This window comes from Chionomys nivalis, chromosome X (assembly GCF_950005125.1).
Source record: "Chionomys nivalis chromosome X, mChiNiv1.1, whole genome shotgun sequence".
Lineage (NCBI taxonomy): Eukaryota > Metazoa > Chordata > Mammalia > Rodentia > Cricetidae > Chionomys > Chionomys nivalis.
This window is the reverse complement of record NC_080112.1, coordinates 128,630,578-128,652,050: the sequence shown is the minus strand read 5'-3', so window position 1 is coordinate 128,652,050 and position 21,473 is coordinate 128,630,578. Positions and strand designations below refer to the sequence as shown.

The 21,473-nt window shown below is 42.9% G+C and overlaps 1 protein-coding gene across 2 annotated transcripts in view; it reads right to left on the bottom strand.

Annotated features, from left to right (window-relative positions):
- Positions 1-21,473, bottom strand: part of Egfl6 (EGF like domain multiple 6) — a 60,745-nt gene that overhangs the window by 14,840 nt on the left and 24,432 nt on the right. For both annotated transcript variants that reach the window (XM_057760068.1, XM_057760069.1), the window contains exons 4-7: positions 16,444-16,563; positions 13,208-13,327; positions 9,672-9,806; positions 7,163-7,285 (exon numbers count right to left, since the gene is read on the bottom strand). In XM_057760068.1, coding sequence (XP_057616051.1) covers positions 7,163-7,285; positions 9,672-9,806; positions 13,208-13,327; positions 16,444-16,563 — 498 coding nt within the window. The remainder of the gene's footprint in view (positions 1-7,162; positions 7,286-9,671; positions 9,807-13,207; positions 13,328-16,443; positions 16,564-21,473) is intronic.

Sequence of the window (21,473 nt, the reverse complement as noted above, 5' to 3'; positions counted from 1 at the left end):
TAAACCAAAAAGTAAGACAGGAGACTAGGCATTTGATTGAGCTCATGCTTGAACAATCAACCATTTCAGAAGTGTCAAAGTGCTTCCAGCCCCAAATAAGACCTCTATAGCACCCTGTCCAAGTCTCAGGGGACATCACGGAAGAGGGGATAGATGCCATGAAACACTGTCCTCCGGATATGACATGGCTATTGCACTTACAAACTCACAGTAGCTGTGGTAACCTGCACAAGATGGAGCCTATCAATATTCCATTACAGATGGAGGAGGGCCTTATGAGGCCCCATCTTCTCTGAAGAGGTGTTGGCAGTTGAACAGCTAGAAGTTATTGGTTATTGGCGGAGTGTGTGTCATTTCCTTCAATGGTGTAGATATTGGTAAACTGCCCATGCTTCAGTAACTACCTCCATCCCATGCTCACGCAAGCACCTCTAATTAGTTAAACTCAGTCGGCCACCCCCCTTCCCCTAAGAAAAAACAAAGCAACGCCAACAACAGACTGAAACTAGGAGGGAGACTTCAGATAAAGGGGTTCAGCAGGAATGGGATGAGAGGCTATTGGGGGGCAGGGTCAAAAAATGACCAAAATCTACTAGATACATATATGAAGTTGCCAAAGAATAAAGAAAATAAATTCAAAAATTATCAGGCTTGATAGTCATCGTTGCCGGGCCACTTCTAGCTGTACTTCCTGTGTCCCTGGCAACATACCAACTTCGCAAGTGAAAAGCGCTGATAGACAAAAGAAGGGGTTAAGTGTCAGAATTGCCTGTCTTTAAAATTTGGCTACATAATGGGGTCTGACCGGTTCTGGGTGGAGTCTTTCTAAATCTCCAGAAAGATTCCAAGATTCTTACCCACCAGGAGGCTTTCTGATAAAGAACAAAGATACATTCTTGTCCCTTCTCTTAAGAGACTTCAAAAGGGGCCTTCTGGTCAGCTGGAGAGGAAAACACCCCTCGGAAAGACACTCTAGGCCAGAGGTTGTTGTTTTTTTTATAGCTTTGGCTGTCCTGGAACTAGCTCTGAAGGTCTGATTGGCCTTGACTCACAGGGATCCCTCTGCCTCTGTCTCTGTCCAAGGATTAAAGGCATACGCCACCACTGCCCAGCAAATAATGGGTTTTCATTATGGCATTTTCACTCTGTCCTAGAGACTTTTTATTTTTTTTAAAAAAAAGCACACACTGGAGAGATGGCTCAGCCACTAAAGGCTAGGCTCACAACCAAAAAGCACATAATTTACTTTAACATGTTGGCCAACCCAATTGGTCCTTTAGTACATTGTCTACTCTGACCCTGTGAAAGCGTTTTCTTCCTCGACTGCCCTTTTGGCCATTGCCCATTCTTAGCCCTGATGGTGCCTCATGTTATTCTGAGCTAAACCCCAGCTGTCTTCTACACTACACTGTGTGTCTTACCTGAATACATTCAGGGTTGATGATAAAGACCAGGGAGCCAAGAGAAAGTCCAGAGCTAGACTTTGGTAATGGGGAAATACTAGCTAGTATAAAAGAACTCAGAGGCAGAAAGGGGCTGCTTAGGTGGATACTGTAGTTTTGTAGATGGGTGAATTAGTGACTTGCCCATGGGCACTTGGTTAGCTAGCAGCAGAGTGAGGACTTGAGAGCAAAGCACAAGAATACCTTCTATTTTCTACCACATCCATGATGGGCTTATTTCTATGTTAAGGCTAACAGTTCTTTTTCTCTAGACTGTCTCACATTCCTTGAGATCTGTGATTCAAGGATACATGTATGTCCCTGTTCTACGAAGAAATCAAACTGATGTTAAAAATAAGTGATTAGTGTTTTTAGAAAATTTCATTTTTAAAATATCTCTTTGTGTGTGTGTGATGGGCGTGTGTGTGTGTGGGTATGTGTGTTCACATGTATGAATGTGGGCATAAGCATGCCATGATGTGTGTGGAGGTTATAGTAGAACATCAGGTGCCTTTCGTCTCCTTCCACCTGGTTTGAGACACGGTCTCTTGTTGTTTGCCACTGTCTATGTCAGGCTAGCTGGCCTGAGACTTTCTGGTAAGTGTCCTGTTCTCAGTTTCCTAGCTTACCATAGTACAGATATGTGCCTACTATTTCTAACTTTAATGAGAGTTCTGGGGATCTGAACTCAGGTCCTCAGGCTTGTATGCCAAGCATTTTACCCACTGACTTGTCTTTTCAGCTCATGAATGATTAAAGAAACATATTAGGGCCAGCAAGGTGGCTCCGTGGGTAAAAGCTCTTGCCTCACAAGCTTGGCAAGCCGACTTTAATCCCCAGGCCCCACACAAATGCAAATGAAGGGCACTGCTGCCACAAGATTGTTCTCTGACTGCCACACTTGAATCAGGGCATGTTCACCCTGTGCCCCATTTCAGGTGCATGCAAACAATAAACAAAAATTTAAAACTTAAAAGTACTAATCTTTAAACCAGGTCTGGGAATGTAGCTCACTCGCGAGCATACTTGCTTAGCATGTATAAAGTCTTGGCTTTGCTCCCCAGCACTGAATGAACTGGGTGTGTTGGCAGATGTCTGTAATCCAAGCAGGAGGTTCAGAAGTTCAGTATGGTCCCCAGCTACACAAGAGGTTTATGGCCGACTGGGAATAAGAGAGAGTCTGTTCCAAAGATACAAACTGAAACAAACAAAAACACTCAAAGATACCATGAAAAATAATCAAACATATTTTTGAGTATCATATTCTGTGCTTATGGTTAGCACTATATGTGGACATTTGTTTATATTGTAACTATTATTTCATTTAGTATTAAACAATATTAAGGGATAAATGCTGCTATACCTATTTTTGCACATATGGAAACTGAGCCATTGGCAGTCAAATACTTGTTCTCAGTCTACAGGTATGAAGTCAAGGCGCTAGGAGTCAACCTAAAGTAATCTTATTCCGAAAGCTGTGCACATGGATGCTAAAAAATAGAAGTTTGTTTGATACAAGAAATGTTTGTGTTGATTTATAATTTTAATGCACTTGACTACAATACAGAAAACAGGGGCTGCAAACAACGCCATACAATTGTGCCCCCTCATTAAGCTCTCTCTCCTCTCCTCTCCTCTCCTCTCCTCTCCTCTCCTCTCCTCTCCTCTCCTCTCCTCTCCTCTCCTCTCCTCTCCTCTCCTCTCCTCTCCTCTCCTCTCCCCTCTCCTCCCCTCCCCTCTCCTCTCCTCTTCTCTCCTCTCCTCTCCTCTTCTCTCCCTCCCTCTCCTTCCCTCCTGCTCCCTCTCCCTCTTTCAGATAGGACCTCATATAGTCCAGGGTGGTTTCAAACCCACCATGTAGCCAAGGATAACTCGACCTTTTAATTATGCTTCTATTTCCCCAGTGTTGGGATCACAGGCGTGTGCTACTACACCCAGTTTATGGAGTACTGGGGATGGGACTCAGAGCCTTAGGCATGCTAGGCAAGCACTCTACCCCAACTGAGCTACATCCATGGCCCCTCTAGGCAGTTATTTCTAATTCTTCAATTCTTAGCCATGGAAGTTAGGAGATCGTCATGTAGAGGTAAATTGCCCTTTTAAAGAAACACGTATTTTCTTGGGGCTCCTATTTTCCTGCATGGCACTTTTGCAATTATCTTTATGCAATTTCACAGTAGAACATCTGGCCCTCAACAGGGGGTTGAGATGACACTAATAACAATACTAACCACAGCAAACTTTACTGAGCATCTATTATGTGGCCAGCCTGATGAAGCTTTCTCCATACGTCACCTCATTTCAACCCTAAGACAAGCTTCTCAGAAATGTATTAGTCTTAGTTTGAACTACCTTCGGCACATTCCCAAAGAAGGATTTGGGTATAGGTGGTTTATCTGGGATTCCAGAAGGCACAGTAGGAGAAGGAGGACAGTGAGTCAAAGAAGGTGAGAGGAGACACAAGATGGTGTCACAACGGGCAGGTCATCACTGTGGGCAATGAACTCAGTCTGGCTAGGGAAATCTGGGAGCCTGTGCAGCATCACTGCTCAGGATTGCCTCACACTATGAAGGGGGGAAGGGATGGGCATTTCCTTAAAGACTTCAAGCCCTCCACTGCCTGAGGGGGGTTCCCGGAGACATTGATTTCCCATCTCTAGCTGCACCTGCAAGGCTGGGCAGCTTTGTAGACAATAACCTAAGGCTTCAGGGCATGGAGAGTCTGGTGCTCTGTGTCTAGAATCTAGGAATATGCATGGCGTGCTCTATTTTGCCTTCTCGAGTTGAAGAACTCCTAGGTACTGTGAACTGGCCCATTACAGGCACCCACCACAAGAGCTATCATGAGCTCTATTTGGGGTTCAATTCTTTTTTTTCCCCATGAGTATGTGCATGAGGTGTCTGTGAATGTGTGTATGTATGTCTTATGCATGTTGGGTACCCATGGAGGCTAGAGATCAATATCAGGTGTTCGATTGCTGTCCATCTTATATATTGAGGGCTAGTCTCTCAGCTGAACCTAGAGCTCGCTAATTCAGCTTGTATGGTTAGCCAGTTTGCTCTGGGGATGTTCTGTCTCCACTTCCCAAGCACTGGGATCAGAGGCAGACTGCCATGTCGTCCCAATATTATCATGGATGTTGGGGATGTGCATACAGGTCGTTATGATTGAGTGGAAAGTACTTGACCCACTAAGTCATTTCCATACCAGCCTGGAGTCTAATACCTTCTTCCGGGACACAAGGGCCTGGGTATCTCAGATGCCCTCTGGACACAAATCCATGCCTATGCCATTACTACTCTGTGAGATTCCCTGCTCCACTGTCTAGTCAGCTTTATGAGAGACTATAATTTCCACCCATTGGTCCCTGTCTTCTGTAGAGGGGCCACTTTTGGTTTCACGTTTCTTAAAAAATTTCCAGGCACAATTTATGCTTCTCATCATTATTTTTCTTCAAAATAAATGCTGCCCAGTTCTTTTGGCAGTTCTCCATGAAATCTGATATCTAAACCCAGCCACAGCCCAGTTGGATACCATGAACCTTTTATATGTGTGCTGTTGAATATCTTTCATGGCACATAGTGTGTAGTCTTGCACAATCTAGAAGATACTCTAGGTGTCATTGGCAGTCTTGGCTGGGTGGGGCCGCAGGGTGTGAGGCAGGCCAGCATATGATTTACAGATATACTTATGAGACTTATATTAAAGAGCTCAGGAGATACTAGAGACAGGGCATAAAAATGTCTATTGCAGTTGTGGCAACATATGCCTATAATCCCAGGACTCAGGAAGCCGAGGCAGGATGGTAGTCAGTACAAGGCTAGGCTGGACTACATACTGAGTATCAGGCAGCCCAAACTACATTACAAGACCTTATTTCAAAACAAATAAGCAAAAAAGTAAACAAACAAACAAACAAACAAGGCCAGTGAGGTGGCTCAGCTCTTTAGAGACTCTTGATGCACAATCCTGGGTTGATCTCCACCGTCCACAAAAAGGTGGTTGGAGAGAACTGAGTCCCGAAAGTTTCCCCTGACCTCCACATGCATGCTGTGGTATGCATGCTCCCACAAACACCCTGCATGCGCGCGCGTGTGCGCGCATGCGCGCACACAAACACACACACACACAAAAGTAATAATAAAATCAAAACCAGGGGCTGGAGAGATGGCTCAGTGGTTAAGAGCATTGCCTGCTCTTCCAAAGGTCCTGAGTTCAATTCCCAGCAACCACATGGTGGCTCACAACCATCTGTAATGAAGTCTGGTGCCCTCTTCTGGCCTGCAGACATACACACAGACAGAATATTGTATACATAATAAATAAATATTTAAAAAAAAATCAAAACCAATCAAACAAACAAAAACACAACAAAACAAAGCAAAACAAAAACAAGTCTAGTTACAAGACTAGCCACAGTTACAAGAAGGATAAATCTAGTAGTTGCTGGTATTATTATTATTATTATTATTATTATTATTATTACTAATTATTTTATAATTATTACAGCTATTCTTCTTGATCTCATGCAGCCCAGGTCAAACTCACTATGCAGCCAAGGATGACCTTGAAGTCTTTATCCTCCTGCCCCCACCTCTTAAGTGTTGGGAGTACAGGCATGAGTCATGCTGACTGGTTGGCTTTAAACACTGTAGGACTCTATTTACCAGAGGATGGCATGCACTGTGAGCGTAGATAGCTTGTCCTTGCCGGTATTCCCTGGGATTCCTAGTGTTCATTGCCACCATCACCAACCACCACCATTACTACCGCTAACATCATCATCATCATCATCATCATCATCATCATCATCATCATCATCATTTTGGCCCTTGAAGTCTGCCACTTCCAAGTTGAAGTGGTAAGAGGTTAGTATCTAATTGCCTGTGCCTCTTTCCAGGGTGCAAAATATCCTAAGGGCTTGAGTTAATACTCAAGTACCATAAGATGGTGGAGTCTCAGTTGGCGTGGGTCCCCACCGCAAGTAAGAAATCTTCTGAAGCATCTGTTTATACAAAGTACTCATGGGAAATCGCTTTTCCTGTTATTCCAGGTTAACAGCTGTGACATTTTCTAGTTGGACATCTGACTTATACATTTATAGTTTAAACTCACTATCATTAAAGAGTTCATTGGTTGTTCTACACACACACACACACACACACACACACACACACACAGAACATAGGCTTTAGGATGACAAGAAGAAAGGATGTCTACCACATCCTAGTTTGTCTCTTTTGCTTTTCTGAAAAAAATCCTGACGAAAGTATGTTGTGACCAGAAAAGTAAGATGTATTGCCTTTGTGTGTGTGTGTGTGTGTGTGTGTGTGTGTGTGTGTGTTTTCCTCCTAGGATTTATTTGTTTTTGCGACAGGGTCTCCTGTGTCTCAGTCTGGGCTCAAAATCATTATGTATTAGAGGATGACCTTGAATGTTTGAGCATCCTGCCTCCACCTCTTGCAAGTGCTGGGATTACCGTGCCTTGTTTATTCAGTCCTGGGAGCAAGGCTTTGTACTGGTTAGGTACTCTATGAACTGACCTACATCCCAGCCCTGGATCTTTCAGTTCTGTGTCTATAACTTTTGTGAGTCCCAGGAATACAGCCCAACTAGGAAAAGACGCAAGGGTGATTGACACACACAGAGGGTCGGGATCTGTAAAGAATGCTTTTGGGGGGGGGCAGATAGGATAGCGCCATGACCAAATGCCACTTACCAGAGCACTGAAGTCCATTGCCCCTATATCCCTGCTTGCATTTGCACTTGAAGGATCCTGGGGTATTGAGACAATTGGCATGGAGGCTGCACACGTGGGTATTCAGAGCACACTCATTTATATCTGAAAAGGGGAACATTCCAGTGAACAACTTTATGATAAAAGGGCTTGCTGAAAGAGTAGCCTTTTCACTTTAGCAACTTCGAGACCAACCACTCAACACCTCAGCAAACTAAGTGCGACCTGAGAGTGGAGAGGTGTTCAAAACCAGAGGCCCTTTGGCCCAGAGCCCTGGCTTTGCCTGGCGCCTGTCTGGTATGTAGGAAAGGTGCATGCAACTCACCTCCCCCGAGCAACTTCACGGCCTGCTTATTATTAATGCTATTGAAATCTGCTAACATGTTTGGAGTTTCTCCTTAACATCTTCATCTATGTAATCTGGAACTGAATAACACTATTGGGAAACGAATGCTAGATTTTGGATGGGTTTGCTTTTCATCCTTGTAATCGGAAAACTAAGTAATGATATCAGAAAATGAATTCTAATTTTGGATGGCCTTTAAATGCCTCACAAACAAAAAAGACAGGATCAGCCAGGAACCTCTGACATCATCTGAATTCACGGGCATGGGCATTTTGTTTAGAAGCTGCAAGGGGAAAGGGTCAGGCTGGTTTGAGCTTGCCTGTTGGGTTCAGAGGTGGAAAATTGGCCAGATTCCACCCAGGTGGGAACTGCAAGTGCTCTACTCTGCACCCCATGTCCTGCCTATGCTTTTGTAGATGTAAGCATACAAAGCAGTGTATTATTTTGAACTCAGTCATAAAAGGAGCGCTGATGCTCGTCTTAAGCACTTGTAGCACATCCGAGATTTGCTTCCTTGTGCAGCTATGTGGAGTCCCAACTTGTTGTGTGGGGAAAGTCCTTGCAGTGTCAGGGAACTGGGGAATACTGCACCACTGTCATTGGATTGCACGACTGGCTGGGCCAACAGGAGAGGGTGAAGAAAATTTGAAGGAATAACCACCGAGGCCTCCCCAAATGCTTCAAAAACCAGCAATGGGGTGTTGCCCCACCATGAAGGTACAAGACGTGTCCCAAGAAGCCCTAAACACAGGATTTAAATAATCACATTTTCTCCACTGGTTAGCTTTCCATGTCATGTGGAAACCTTTGTCACCCATGTTATGTGAATAGAGAGCTAGATGTAATCCACATTTCTCTTCACTGTAGGACAATATATTAAGGGCAATTGCCGTGGGATATTTGTACATTGTGTGAAGATGCATTGCTGGGATTGGCGTAATAAAAAGCTGAACAGCCAACACTAGGCAGGAAGTATAGGTGGGACTTCCAGCCAGAGAAAGCTCTGGGAAGAAGAAAGGTGGAGTCACCAGCCAGACACAGAGAGGAAACAGGAAGTACAAGATTGAAGGGAGGTAATGCTATGTGGCAGAATATAGATGGAGACAAATGGGTTGATTTAAGTTATAAGAGCTAGCTGAGACAAGCCTAAGCTAAGGGCCAAGTTTTCATAATTAATAAGTTTCCATGTTGTTATTTGGGAGCTGGTGGTCAACAAAAAAGCTCTACAGGCAATGGGTATGCAAGACCCCACAAGCTCTTGAGGCTTGGGATCCCTTCCCTAAGAGATAAAAATGTTTGACTTCATACAGATGAGAATAATAGTTGACTAAGAACAGTGTTAGCAGAGACTGAGTTTGACACTTGAGCTATGGAGAGGCCAAAAGAAGAGGAAAGAACACGTGCCTTTTCATAGAATTTTCCTTTTAAAAAATGGATGTGTGTGTGTGTGTGTGTGTGTGTGTGTGCAGATGTGTGTGTGCCTGATGAGGGCATTGAGTGTCCTCCTCTATAATTATCCACTTTTCTTTTTGAGGCAGAGTCTCTCCCTAAGGCTCCTGTTTTTTCTTAGATAGTCCAGAGCCAGCAGACCCCAGTGATCCTCTTGTCCCTGTTCCCTAGTACTGTGGTTCAGGTGTTTTCTGGGAGAGTTGGCTTATTATGTGGTTGCTGGGACCCAAACTCAGGTCCTTGTGTTTGTAGACCAAATACTTGTAACTACGGACCAAACTCTCCAGGCACCTTCATACATTTGTCTAAAGCCAATGGAAAACATGAGGAACAAACTCCCCAGCTCTTCTTAATCTTACAGCAAATATAAATATTTATTGCTCCCATTCTTGGATGTGTAATTGGAAACAGAAGCAAATATAAACTAATTGAAAACTTACAAAATTATAAAAAAAGATCTCACAGGTAACATCTCAAGATATTTGCCTCCATAATAATTATATTCATTTGTTTAAGTCACTACGGACATAGCTTCATAATTAATTTTACTGGGGTTACCTAAATGCTGCAAACTTAATATCAAGGTTTTCTGTGTTGTCTACCTGGCCAGTATAGTAGATTGAACGGACATAAAAAAATAGCTGTAGAGAAAGCTTATGGGGCTCGGAGGCAAGGGAAAAAAAGTCACTATCTTACCTACGCAATCATACCGGCGACTGACATATTTCAATTCAAAACCAATGTGACATTTGCAGTAGTAGCTCCCAAATGTGTTCACACATCTTCGATTGGAAGGGCAGATGGCTTTCCTGGAAGCGCATTCATCGATATCTAAAGTATAGGAGCAGAAGCTGTCAGTGATTGCAGGAAGAGTACTCCAACACATGCGCAGGTACTCACCTTAACCCCCAGCATGCAGTGCTCAAGCACATGCAACCTCCTGGCCTAGAAAACTGATTATCTGGTGCCTATATCACTTGTTCAGGAAGTATTCTAGGTTTTTACCAGGCACACGTACAGCTCTTTAGTTCACAGGTTCGCATCACTGTGCCTGTCTTTCATTGGAGGTGTTTCCTGGCTATAACGTCATTATCTATATCCCCCCCCCCCCCGCCCGCCACACACGTGTATCCTAGGTTGGTCTTAGACTGGCTATGTAGCCAAGAATGACCTTTAACTCCTCATCCTTCTGCCTTCACCTTACTAGTTCTGGGATCACAACTGTGTGTGCCACCATGCCTTGTGCATTGCCGGGGATGGAACACAGAGCTTTATGCAAGCTATGCCTTAAAATGGCATCCAATCAATTAAGGAGGTAGGCAAAAAAATTGAATTAAGTTTGATCGAGACTTAGACATATCAGGTAAATCTTATACTGAAGGCTACAAAGCTCTGAATTACTGAATCACACTCCCGACTTTTGATCTCTGCTCATTTGTTAGACCCCAGCTCTTCTAGGGCTGAGTGTGTGTCTGGCATGTGGTACCTATGCTTTAACATGTGTTCCAAGTGAATATTTTTCTTCCGTTACTAATTATATTGTATAGCATACAATGTTTGAAAGTGAAGTCAGTCACAATTTGAGCAAACCAAAATGCACAAACATTTTAAGATGTGCATTTTGCCAACGCATTAGATAGCTTGTTCTAAGCTCTGTAAGATTGACTCAAATCACAAAAATGTAGTTGTGTAGGAATTCACTGTTGTCTAAAGTTGTGTGTTGAGTATAACTGTTTAACAATGTACTTTTAACCAACTGTAGCTATGTTTCTTTTCTCCCACGTGAATGATATCACATGGTCCGACAGCTATGCTGAGCAATCTACTAAGACTCAGGCATTACTCTAATTTCCAGATATCAAGTAGGTTAGATCTTCGTTTAAGTGTGAAAGTTGATGCTGGCTTATTGTTTCCATTGCACAGCTGCCCCTACCCCATGAGTGTATTTTGGGGATCAACTTGGGGACACATGCACGCAAGGCAAGTACTTAATCAACTGAGCTATTCTGCATTTAATAAGTACTGAGTTGAGCAAAGTTATTATTCAGTGATCATTTTCCTGAGCATCAGCTCTTCCTTTCAATTAAAATAGCATCCAATCAATTAAGGAGGTAGGCAAAAAAATTGAATTTAGTTTGATCAAGACTTAGTCATATCATATCCACTAAAGGATCCTAAGCTCTGTGACCCTAATTAAGTCTTTGATCACTCTCAAAAGGAAGCCAGAAACCAGAGGTGAGCAGTGGAGGGGGGGTGCACACCTTTAACTCCAGCACTTGGGAGGCAGAGGCAGGCAGATCTCTGTGAGTTCAAGGCCAGCCTTGTCTACATAGTGAGTTCCAGAACAGCCAGGGCAACACAGAGAAACCCTGTCTTGAAAAACAAACAAAAACAAACAAATAGAAACAAAACAAATAGTTTAATATACATGCATGTTTTTAAAAAAAGTGCTTCCCTGGCCTGTATGACTGAACTACTTTATACACAAAATCCATCAAATTATATACATTTGAATAAATAAACATGCAGCATCCTCACTGAAAAATATTTCTATTACATTGAATCATATTTATATTTGCTTATTTAAATCAAAGACGATGAACCTTTTTCAAAATTCTGGTCTCATTTCCTCTCTTTTATTGAGACAGTGTGTTCACCCAACCAAAATGTTACGTGTATTTGGTGCAATATGATTGTTAGGAATATATACAATTAGTATGCATGCATGCTTCTACCTCTGTATAAAACATTTTTTTATAGCCGGGCGGTGGTGGCACACGCCTTTAATCCAAGCACTTTGGGAGGCAGAGGCAGGCAGATCTCTGTGAGTTCGAGGCCAGCTTGGTCTACAAGAGCTAGTTCCAGGACAGGAACCAAAAAAAAGGTACGGAGAAACCCTGTCTCGAAAAAAAAAAAAAAAAGCAACAACAACAACAACAAAAAACATTTTTTATATATTGATACATATTAACAATATTACATTGTACATTTCTACCTCTGATCAAGATACTTACACATTGTTTACATTTGGAGGTCATTGTCCTCATTTATTGCACAGTTGTTTATTATCTTAGTCTTTAAGTTATATAGGTATTAAGAATTGTAGATTAATAGTCATCTATGTTTGTCATACTTATAGTTAGACTAATCAGGTTCTTTAGATACATAGAGATTATATTTTGCATAGATAGATAATCTTCAGCCACCTCAAACAGTTGTAGAAAATGGCATTTAAATAACTTAGAGCACCCATCTATTCCCGAGGGAATGTTGAGCACTGAAGACACTCCACCTGGAGCTTGTTTTCTTTTTGGCAAAATTGGTCTTTGGACAAAGAAATGCCCATGCCTCAACTACTGACAAGATACATAGTATCCGGAAATGGATAAGCAGGACTGTCAAATCATGCCAAGAAAGGAGTAAGACAGTTTTGAAAAGTTTCTTGCCTTTGAAAATAGTCTGTCAGTTATTTTAGGCCTTAGCCAAAGTTGGTTGCTTTAAGGTTGCAAATGAGACTTTGGGTGATTGTCCAGGTAGCCAGTTGTCTCTGTCATTTGTTGCACATTTTGGAAGTTGCTTGATTGCACTTCCTGCTTACTCAAGTAATATTGTTTCCCTGGTCAGATCTTCGATGGGGTTGAAGATTAGATAGTCATAGTTACCTTCCTCACGATTTAGCCAAGCTTAATTCTGATGCAAGATTTAGACTCCTTGAAATAGAATGTTTAGTAAAACTTTTGTTATGTGTTCCTTGCTTAATATTGCTTATTTTGTTTATAATTTTATACTTGGTATCTGTTCCTATTGTATATAGTTGTATTGGGTTTGGATCGATCTTGTTTAGACAAAAGGGGGAGGTAATGGGGGAAGCTTTGTTAACCAATCATCTTTAAGAAGTGGAACCTAGTTAAGGCGTGGCTACCTGGAGCCAGTAAGAAATACCGGGAAGAACCAGGTGCTCTCTCTCTCTCTCTCTCTCTGTCTTGCGGGACACAGTGGAACTCGGACTTCCCATTCTTGTGGTGTGAGTTTCCCCTTATAATAAGTAAAAATATAATTGTTTATCTTTAAGCTGGCCTGGTTATTTCCTGAATCGAGTTACCTTATACAGTATCTGTTGAGCACAAGCCTTGTAATGAATGAAAATGGAGTTCAGTGGAGGGAGAATGGAGGGGAATGAAGAGGAAATGGGAGAGGAAGGAGAGGAATGGAGGCTATGCCTTCTGTTTTACCGAGGCACACTCTTCCATTTGGGCCCAGGCGGAGGCCAGATGATGGACACACACATCGTGGCCCTTCCTCTGTTTCTTCGCAGCTGTACTGGCAGTTTGTCCTGGCACACGTCCTAGAGTCTGCAAAAGTAGACAGAGATTAACGAAGGAAGTCTCTCCAAATTCTGTGATGTAAATTGTAATATGTCTTAGGACAGGATTCATTGTCTGAGTCCCATAAGGAAACCCACAAGGAATCCAGGCAAACGTGTTCTGGTGGCCCCTGGGATGAATCTCACTTGTGGCTTGTTTCATGGAGGAATACATTGCACTTGACCATCTCTAGACAAAACCTATAGCTCTGAGTGCACCCCTATTTCTTAAATTGCAACATCATCTTATATTTCTCAGACTGGCCTTGAACTCACTTCAGCTTTAAAACTTTTTTTAAAAAATAATATTTCATCAATTATTTGGGAATTTCACATCATGGACTCTGATCACACTTACTTCACAGTCCTCCCAGGTCCACCCCCACATCCTTGTAACCTCCCTCCTCAAGAAAAAAGAAGATAAACAAACCAAACCAAAAGAAACCAAGACTCCAATGAAGTTGATTGAGGTAGAGTCTCTGTTGCTTTTCTACTATGTACTCCAGGCTAGCTGGCCTGGAAACCTCCAGGGATCCTTCTGTCTCTGCCTCACACCTTCCTGAAGGGTTGCTGGAATTATAGACCCTTGTGCTTTGTGTTTTGTTTTTTACTAGGGTTCTAGGGATTTGAACTCGGGTCCTCATGCTGGCAGGTCAAATGCTTTTACCTCCTGAGCCATCTCCCAGCTCCCTTTTACCTCCTGAGCCATCTCCCAGCTCCCTCAAAATTTCTTATATTCTCTGACCATTGACCACAACCATGATTTTGGTAAATATACTCCATCCACCCAGCTCCAGAAAACGCTAGTCATCCAGAGGGATCAAAGACGGTGAAATGGGCCAGGAAGAATAAAACCAGCACCCAGGAAAGAGGCCAAGGACATGGTTTAAGCTCTAAATGGAGAAGCAAAGATAATCCTTAGAGGGATGGAGACTGAAGTTGGGAAGCAAACACCTACTCATGGTTATAGTACTCATTTATTTTCCTCTCTTTATAGTTATCTTCTTTGAAATGTAATCAGCAAAATTAACATTACACTCTTTCCATTTGGGGAAAGATATCTCTTTTGGCATTGCCTGAGTTCTCCTGGAAGGTTTCAGATCCATTAGCATCGATCTTTTTAAAACAAGTTCAAAGCGATGGCTGTAAAAGCCTAGATAATGGGTCTTCTTTGGGGAGGCATAAGAGAAAAGTTCTGGCCAAGTTCTAGTTGGTGGTAGTCCCAAAGGTGCTGTACAAGAATTCATTAAGCTATCAGACTGTTTTGTGTGGGTGTCTGTTTATGAGAATAAGGATATTTGAAAAAGACACTGTGAATGTTTGTGTTATCTCTTAGGCTTGTTTACTACGGGAGGATCTGAGTAAATGGTGAGAAGGGGACAGGACAGAGAGGAGCCAGGGGCACTAGGCAAGACTAGATGAGATGACCTTGGCAAGCCTGGGGTGGACTGGAAGCCTACTTGACTGCAACCCTAGGAAGCTGACTGAAGGCAGCAGGTTTATGTTTGCTGGGGGTCACAGGGCAGAAGAAAAGGAGAGGGCAAGAGGGGAGGGAAGGCAGGCAGGGAAGGTGGGTTTGCTTTTCAGCTGCAATGTGAAACTTAAAAAGCCTCTTCTCTCAAGAAATGAATGGATGGAGACTCCCACCCTCCCACAGAACCCGGGTCTCTATCATAGAAAAGCTTTTCTTCTCAGGAATGTGGGTCAGAATGCATTTCCAACGAGACACTCTAATCTCAGGGAGTAGGGGTGTGAGAAAGGTAGCTGGTGGGAAGGATTGATGGCCTGGGATGATGCGGACATTTATCACCTCCCTTTGCTCGCTACACCTAGTTTCATGGTAAAATCAAACTCGTCTCCACACACACAGAGCTATGTAATTGATTCCCCCCACCCCTGTGAGTCTTTATTTTTCATTTATAAAATGAGTATCTAGAAGAAACAAGTCCACAGAGACAGAGGCAGATTTGTAGCTGTAAGGGCAATGGGGGTGGCTGCTAATGGTTAGGGCTTTTTCCCCTTTAGTGTACTCTAAATTTCATCTGTTAATGTAGTGTGTATGTGTGTGTGTGTATGTGTGTGTGTGTATGTGTGTGCACACACACGTGGGCTTACTAGCTTGTGAGTGTATGGTTATATGAGTGCTACAGCACACACATGGAGGTCAGACAGAGGACAAGTTTCAGAAGTCTATTCTTGCCTCCCTCCTTGTTGAGCCCTGGTCTCTCTTGTTACTTCTGCTGTTATATCGCGCATGGCACGAACGTCCTGCCAGTTCTTCTGTTCCCACCTCCCATCTTGAAGTAAGAGTGCTGGGGATTACATAGGGAGTCAGGCTTTTGGTGGATCCCAGGCCTCAAGCTCAGGGGTCATTGGCTTGCATGGCAAGTGCTCTTACCCACTGAGCCACCTTACCCGCTCAATGGTTTGGCTTTCTTTTGGGGTGATAAACTTGTTCCGGGACTGACTGACTTGTGGTTATGGTGGTTGGCAAACATTGTGTAGGTACAGGCCCCTGATTTGTCCACTTTTGAATGGTTAAAATGGTAAATTTTATGCTGTGTACATTTTACCATATTTTTAAAAAGTAAGTACTCAAAGATGTTTTAGCTTACGGTGATGTTTAAGACCATTTTTTTTTTTTGAGGCAGAATCTCATGTATGCCCACGTTGACTTCAAACTTGACTTCTAACTCAGTTTGACTTTGAACTAATTTCTTATTCTCCCGCCTCCACCTGAATGTTGTGATCACAGGCATGCACTAACATGCCCTGTTTGTATGGGGCTCGGGATCAAACCCAAGGATTTTTACATGCCAGGCAGGCCTCTACCAACTGCACCATATCCTCAACCTTAGACATATTGTTTTGAGAAGTGTTTCAATATGGAGTCCTGTCTGGCCTGGAACTCACTGGGTAGATGAGACTGGCCTCAAAGTCACAGAGATCTGCTTGTCCCTCCCTCACAGATGCTGGGATTAAAAGTGTGCACCACTACACCAGGATAACCCTAGATATGTTTTTTAAAGGTGCCCAAGTAAGTCCTTTCCCACACACCGACTACCAAAAGACAAGCTTGTCGCGTTGAGTGGCTGCTGAACTTACGTGCACATGTGGCGTCGGGTAGAAGCATGTGGCCACTGAGGCAAAAGCATTTGTAGCTGCCATGCGTGTTCACGCACCTGTGCTGGCATGGCCGGGGTTTGGCTCCACACTCATTCACATCTGCAGGACCAGTCAGAAAAGGGAGGAAAGTTAACAAGAGTCAGAAAACATCCATGTGTGAGAGACTGGATGCCAATTTTCAGAAGGACACAGGCTCCCTGCTTCTGTCCTTTCAAACTGTCAAATGTCTTTCCACTTGGAAAGATTGGTGGGGATGTGGAGCAAATAGGGCAATCATTCACCATTGGAGGGAATGGAAAGTATTACAGGTACTTTGGAAAACTTCAAGTTAGAAAGAGACCTACCTATGAGCTAGCAGTTGCAGTCCTAGGCATGTTCCTAATAGAAATGCCTGCTGTCCTTTCACACCAAGAAAACACACTAGCATATGTATAGTTCATACTAGTGTATGTATAGTTGGAGTGATTCAAATACACCTCAACAGGATAGATATATGATGAGTATGTCGTACAGCAGTTAAATAGAAGAAAGTACAACTATAGGCAACAAAAGATTTTCACAAGCAGAAATTGAGTAGAATAAGCTGAGTATCACCATTCTACTGTGATAGAGGAAGTAAAGCCAAGATATGCTTTTCTCTATCTATCTATCTATCTATCTATCTATCTATCTATCTATCCATCCATCTATGCATCATCCATCTATCCTACCTGTCTCTGTCTGTCTGTCTGTCTGTCTATCTATCTATCTATCTATCTATCTATCTATCTATCTATCTATCTATCTGTCATCACATGATAGCCCAGGCTGGCCTTGAACTTGAGGCAGCCTTCATGCTTCATCCCCTCCAGTGCTAAGGATCACAGGCACAAGCCACCCACCACCATCCACGGCTATGCTTTTCTTGTTGATGGAAGAAATACTTAGATGTGTCAGAGGCAGGAACTGTTGAGTTTCTGTTTTTTTTTTTTTTTTTTTTTTTTTTAAATCTGGGTTTCAACTAGAAAGGTATTGTGGCAATTTATCACATATATTTTTTATTAAAACATTTTATTTAGTGTGTGTGTGTGTGTGTATGTGATATGTATGTGAGAGTGTGGGCACATGGTTGCCATGGAGGTCAGAGGAAAACTATCAAGTGTCAGTGTTCTCCTTCTGATGTAGGTCCCAGGAATCAAACTCAGGTTATCAGGCTTGTACAGCAAGTGCCTTTTACCCGCTGAACCATCTCACTGGCCCAAGTTATACATTTCTAATACATGTACACTTCTATATGATGCTACTTAAAGAGTTAGAAACATCAAATTTGAATATTTCTGTTTGTACGACTTCCTAAACAGCTCATGACAGGGAGCATTGCTGTGATTTTGGTTGACTCCAGACTTATACCCAGTGTCGTAGCTCATATCATTCTAGAGAAACCCTGACAAGCAGTTGATAGTGAGGTTGCAGCATATTTAATTGCATGTGAAGTTGCACACGGGGTGATTACAGAGCTACATGTACATGATCTCAATTGTAAATGAATAAACAACCAAACAGAAATGTGTAGGGAGCAAAAGCCTGGGGTGAACGCTCTCAATGCTAACCATGGTTGTGGTTAATCAGTTTGTTCAAAGATGTCTTTTTCCTGTGCTTCTTAGTATATTTTGTTAAAAAAATTAAAGACTAACAATAAATGTTAACATTTTTAAAAAAGAATAAATAACATTTCTTTTAAAATAAGAACATGATAAAGGAGGTGGGCTGGGGGTGTAGCTCAGTTAGGAGCGTGCTCACCTAGCATCTACAAAACCCTGAGTTCAATACCTATTGCCACAGAATCCAGGCACGGTGGTGCCTGTAATCTCAGCACTCAGGAGGTGGATATGGGGGTGGGGTGGTGGGGGAAGATCAGGAGTTCAAGGTCATCCTGGGATACTTGAGACCCTGTCTCAAAGAGGAAAAAAAAAGGTACAGGAGAAAAAACTGTTAGAAGACATTGTGATAAAAGGATCTATTTTGTCTTTGGCAATCTGATTGTGGAGGAGGACTCATAGCATAACTCCCCTAAGGAAGAGACAGGAGAACAGCAGCAAATTCCACAGAAGGGAAGACAATTCTGAAAGGCAGCAAGCAGAATGCGCTCTTGAAAAGTGAATCAAAGGCTCTTCCTGCCTTTGGAAAGTTCTGTGGATGCAGGTTTTCTTTTTCTTTTCTGTTTTTAAAACAATCTTTTAAAATTTTACATACCAATTCCAGTTCCCTCTTCTTCCCCTCCTCTCGCTCCCCCACCTTCTCCTCACCTCCCCCCCACCCCTGCCCCATGGATGCAGGTTTTCTATCACCTGAAGAAGCTTCCTTCTCTATTGCTTGTCCCCTCGACCCTACCACCTCCCTTACACACTCCAACCACCGTATTGTTTTTTTTTAAAAAAAACTTTTGTTTATTTTATTTTGCAAAAATGTGTGCATGCAGGTGTGTGTGTGTGCATGTGCCTATATCATCTCACTGGCCCCCAACTCCACCCTCTTTTAATAGGGGAATTGAAATACGTTGACTGGACATGATGGAAAACCCAGTGTATCCCATCATTTGGCTTCAAGCCCTCAGTGACTCACTCATGTCCTAGAAAGAGAATTTTTGGGAAACACATTAGTTGAGGCCTAAGGCCCGTTGCCATGAGTGGTTTTTGATCACACTGCCATGGGGCAGGGGGACTGTCGGGGGAAGAGAGAAAACCCTAAAACTTGAGCCAACTGGACCACTCTCTCAATGTTGATATTTTACTGGAACTTGAGAACTAATATGACAAATAGGTCTTCTAGTGCAAAGGGTTCCAGAAGCGATCTATGGAAACAAAAAAACAAGCACCTGGTAAGAGAGATCTAATATGTCTAATATGAGATTTCACCGATGAACCTGTGATTCTCAGTGTTGCTGTGTGTGCGGCTTTGGGTTCATGAGTATGAATCAGGAGGCCAGCTGCCATCCCCAGGCTTTGAAGACAGGAAGAGAGAGTTCAGCTATTAGGCTAGATTGGCCAGCCAGCTAGCCCCAGATTACAGTTCTTTCTCACCACGCCCAGCTCTTTTTGTATGTGGCATTTGGATCTGAACTCTTAACTGCTGAGCCTTCTCTCTGGCCCTCTGGAAGTTTCTCACGAGAGCAGTTAAATGTGATTTGCTGGGTTGTGCTTGACCTTATCTCAGGGCTTTCTTTCTGTAAGGGTGGCAGAACCTCTCTTGACATCTGAGTCCAAACATTTATTGCCATTTGGACCAAGCTATTTTTGTTGGTACAGGGCATTTCTGGGCACTGTAGAGTGCTGTGGTGGTTTGAATAGGAATGCCCCTCCACCCCATAGGCTCATATATGTGACTGCTTGGCCGTTAGGAAGTGGCACTATTAGGAGGTGTGTCCTTGTTGGAGGAAGTGTGTCACTGGGATTGGGCTTTGGGGTTTCAAATGCTCAAGTCATGCCCAGTGAAACTCTCTCCTCCTGCTGCCTGCAGATGTACATGTAGGACTCTCAGCTACCTCTCCAGCACCGTGCCTGCTTGCATGCTACCATGCTTCCCACCGTGATGATAATGGACTAAACCTCTGAAACAGTAAGCTAGCCCTAATGAAATGTTTTCCTTTATAAGACTGTGTGGTCTTGGTGTTTCTTCATAGCAATAGAAACCTTAACTAAGACAGATGTGTAGCCAGTAGATGCCAGCCAACAGAACCTCTTCTAAATGGCTTTCAACAATGCTGTCCCTTGGGTATGGTTCCTGAGTTTGGCAACTAAAAATATAGGACTATCAGTTAAGTTTGAATTTTAGGTAAGTAACGAGTATGCCTTAGCATGCATACATCCCATACAATTTTACTGCATAAACATACTATACAGTTATTGCTTATGTGAAGGGTAAATGAGAGTGGACCTTATACATTATCTAAAAGCTCTCTCTAGAAGACAGAACTTTTGTTCTAGACTTTTCTTGTTTGTTTGAGACAGGGTCTCAGATAGCCCAGTCTGTTCTTGAGCACATAACGGAGACTGGCCTCAAACTCCTGAGCTTCCTGCCTCTACCTCCCACATGCTGGGATTGTCGTCAGGTGCCCATACCTGGCCAATGTTCTAGATAGTAAATAAATCCTTAATTAGCATCAGATAAATAGATTAAGACAAATATCATAAATTAACTTTTGAAATATATCTGTTGCTGGGCTGTAGGTGTAGCTTTGTTGGTAAAGTGCTTGCCTAGTGTGTACAAAATCTTGAATTCCATCGCCAGCATCGTATACAATGGGCATGGTAGCCCATATATATACTCTAAACACCTGGGAGGCAGTAGCAGTACAATCATGAGTTCAAGGTCCATCTTGGGCTATATAGCAAGCAAATCTGTTTCAAAGCAAAACAGATCAATGTGGTGTCACACATCTTTAATCCCAGCACCCAGGAGGCAGAAGCAGGCAGATCTCTGTGAGTTCAAGGTCATCCTGCTTTACAAAGTGACATTTAGGACGGCTAGAGGTACATAGTAAGACACTTTCTCAAAAACAAAATCAAACCCTCTCAGAAATGTATATGCTGGGATAAAAATATGCACACAATTCCCCAGTTCCATTTTTAGATCCGTATCTCACAAAAGCAATCACTCCAGACTGAATGGCCGCAAGTGGATAGGAGTGAAACGTTTGATGCATTGTTTGGAGACAATGTAAATGGTGATGGTAAGAAAGCATTTGCTTCCTAAATGCCAAATATCTTCACCCTAAGAAATGGGATAATGACGTTAAGAAGTTTGACCACTGTGCATACTGGCAGGTAAGGATGCCCAGGAGAAATACTGATGCATGGAGGGTCCTGGAAAAAGCCTCTGAAGATGGAGAGCAAACTGTTAACTTTGGTTCTAATAAGGGTTTGGGGTAGAGCCTCTCTCTGCCCCACCCCCCTCAAATGGGTCTCATAGATGCCAGTCTAGTCTAGAAATTGATGTGTAGCTGAAGATGACCTTGAACTTTTCTGAGCATC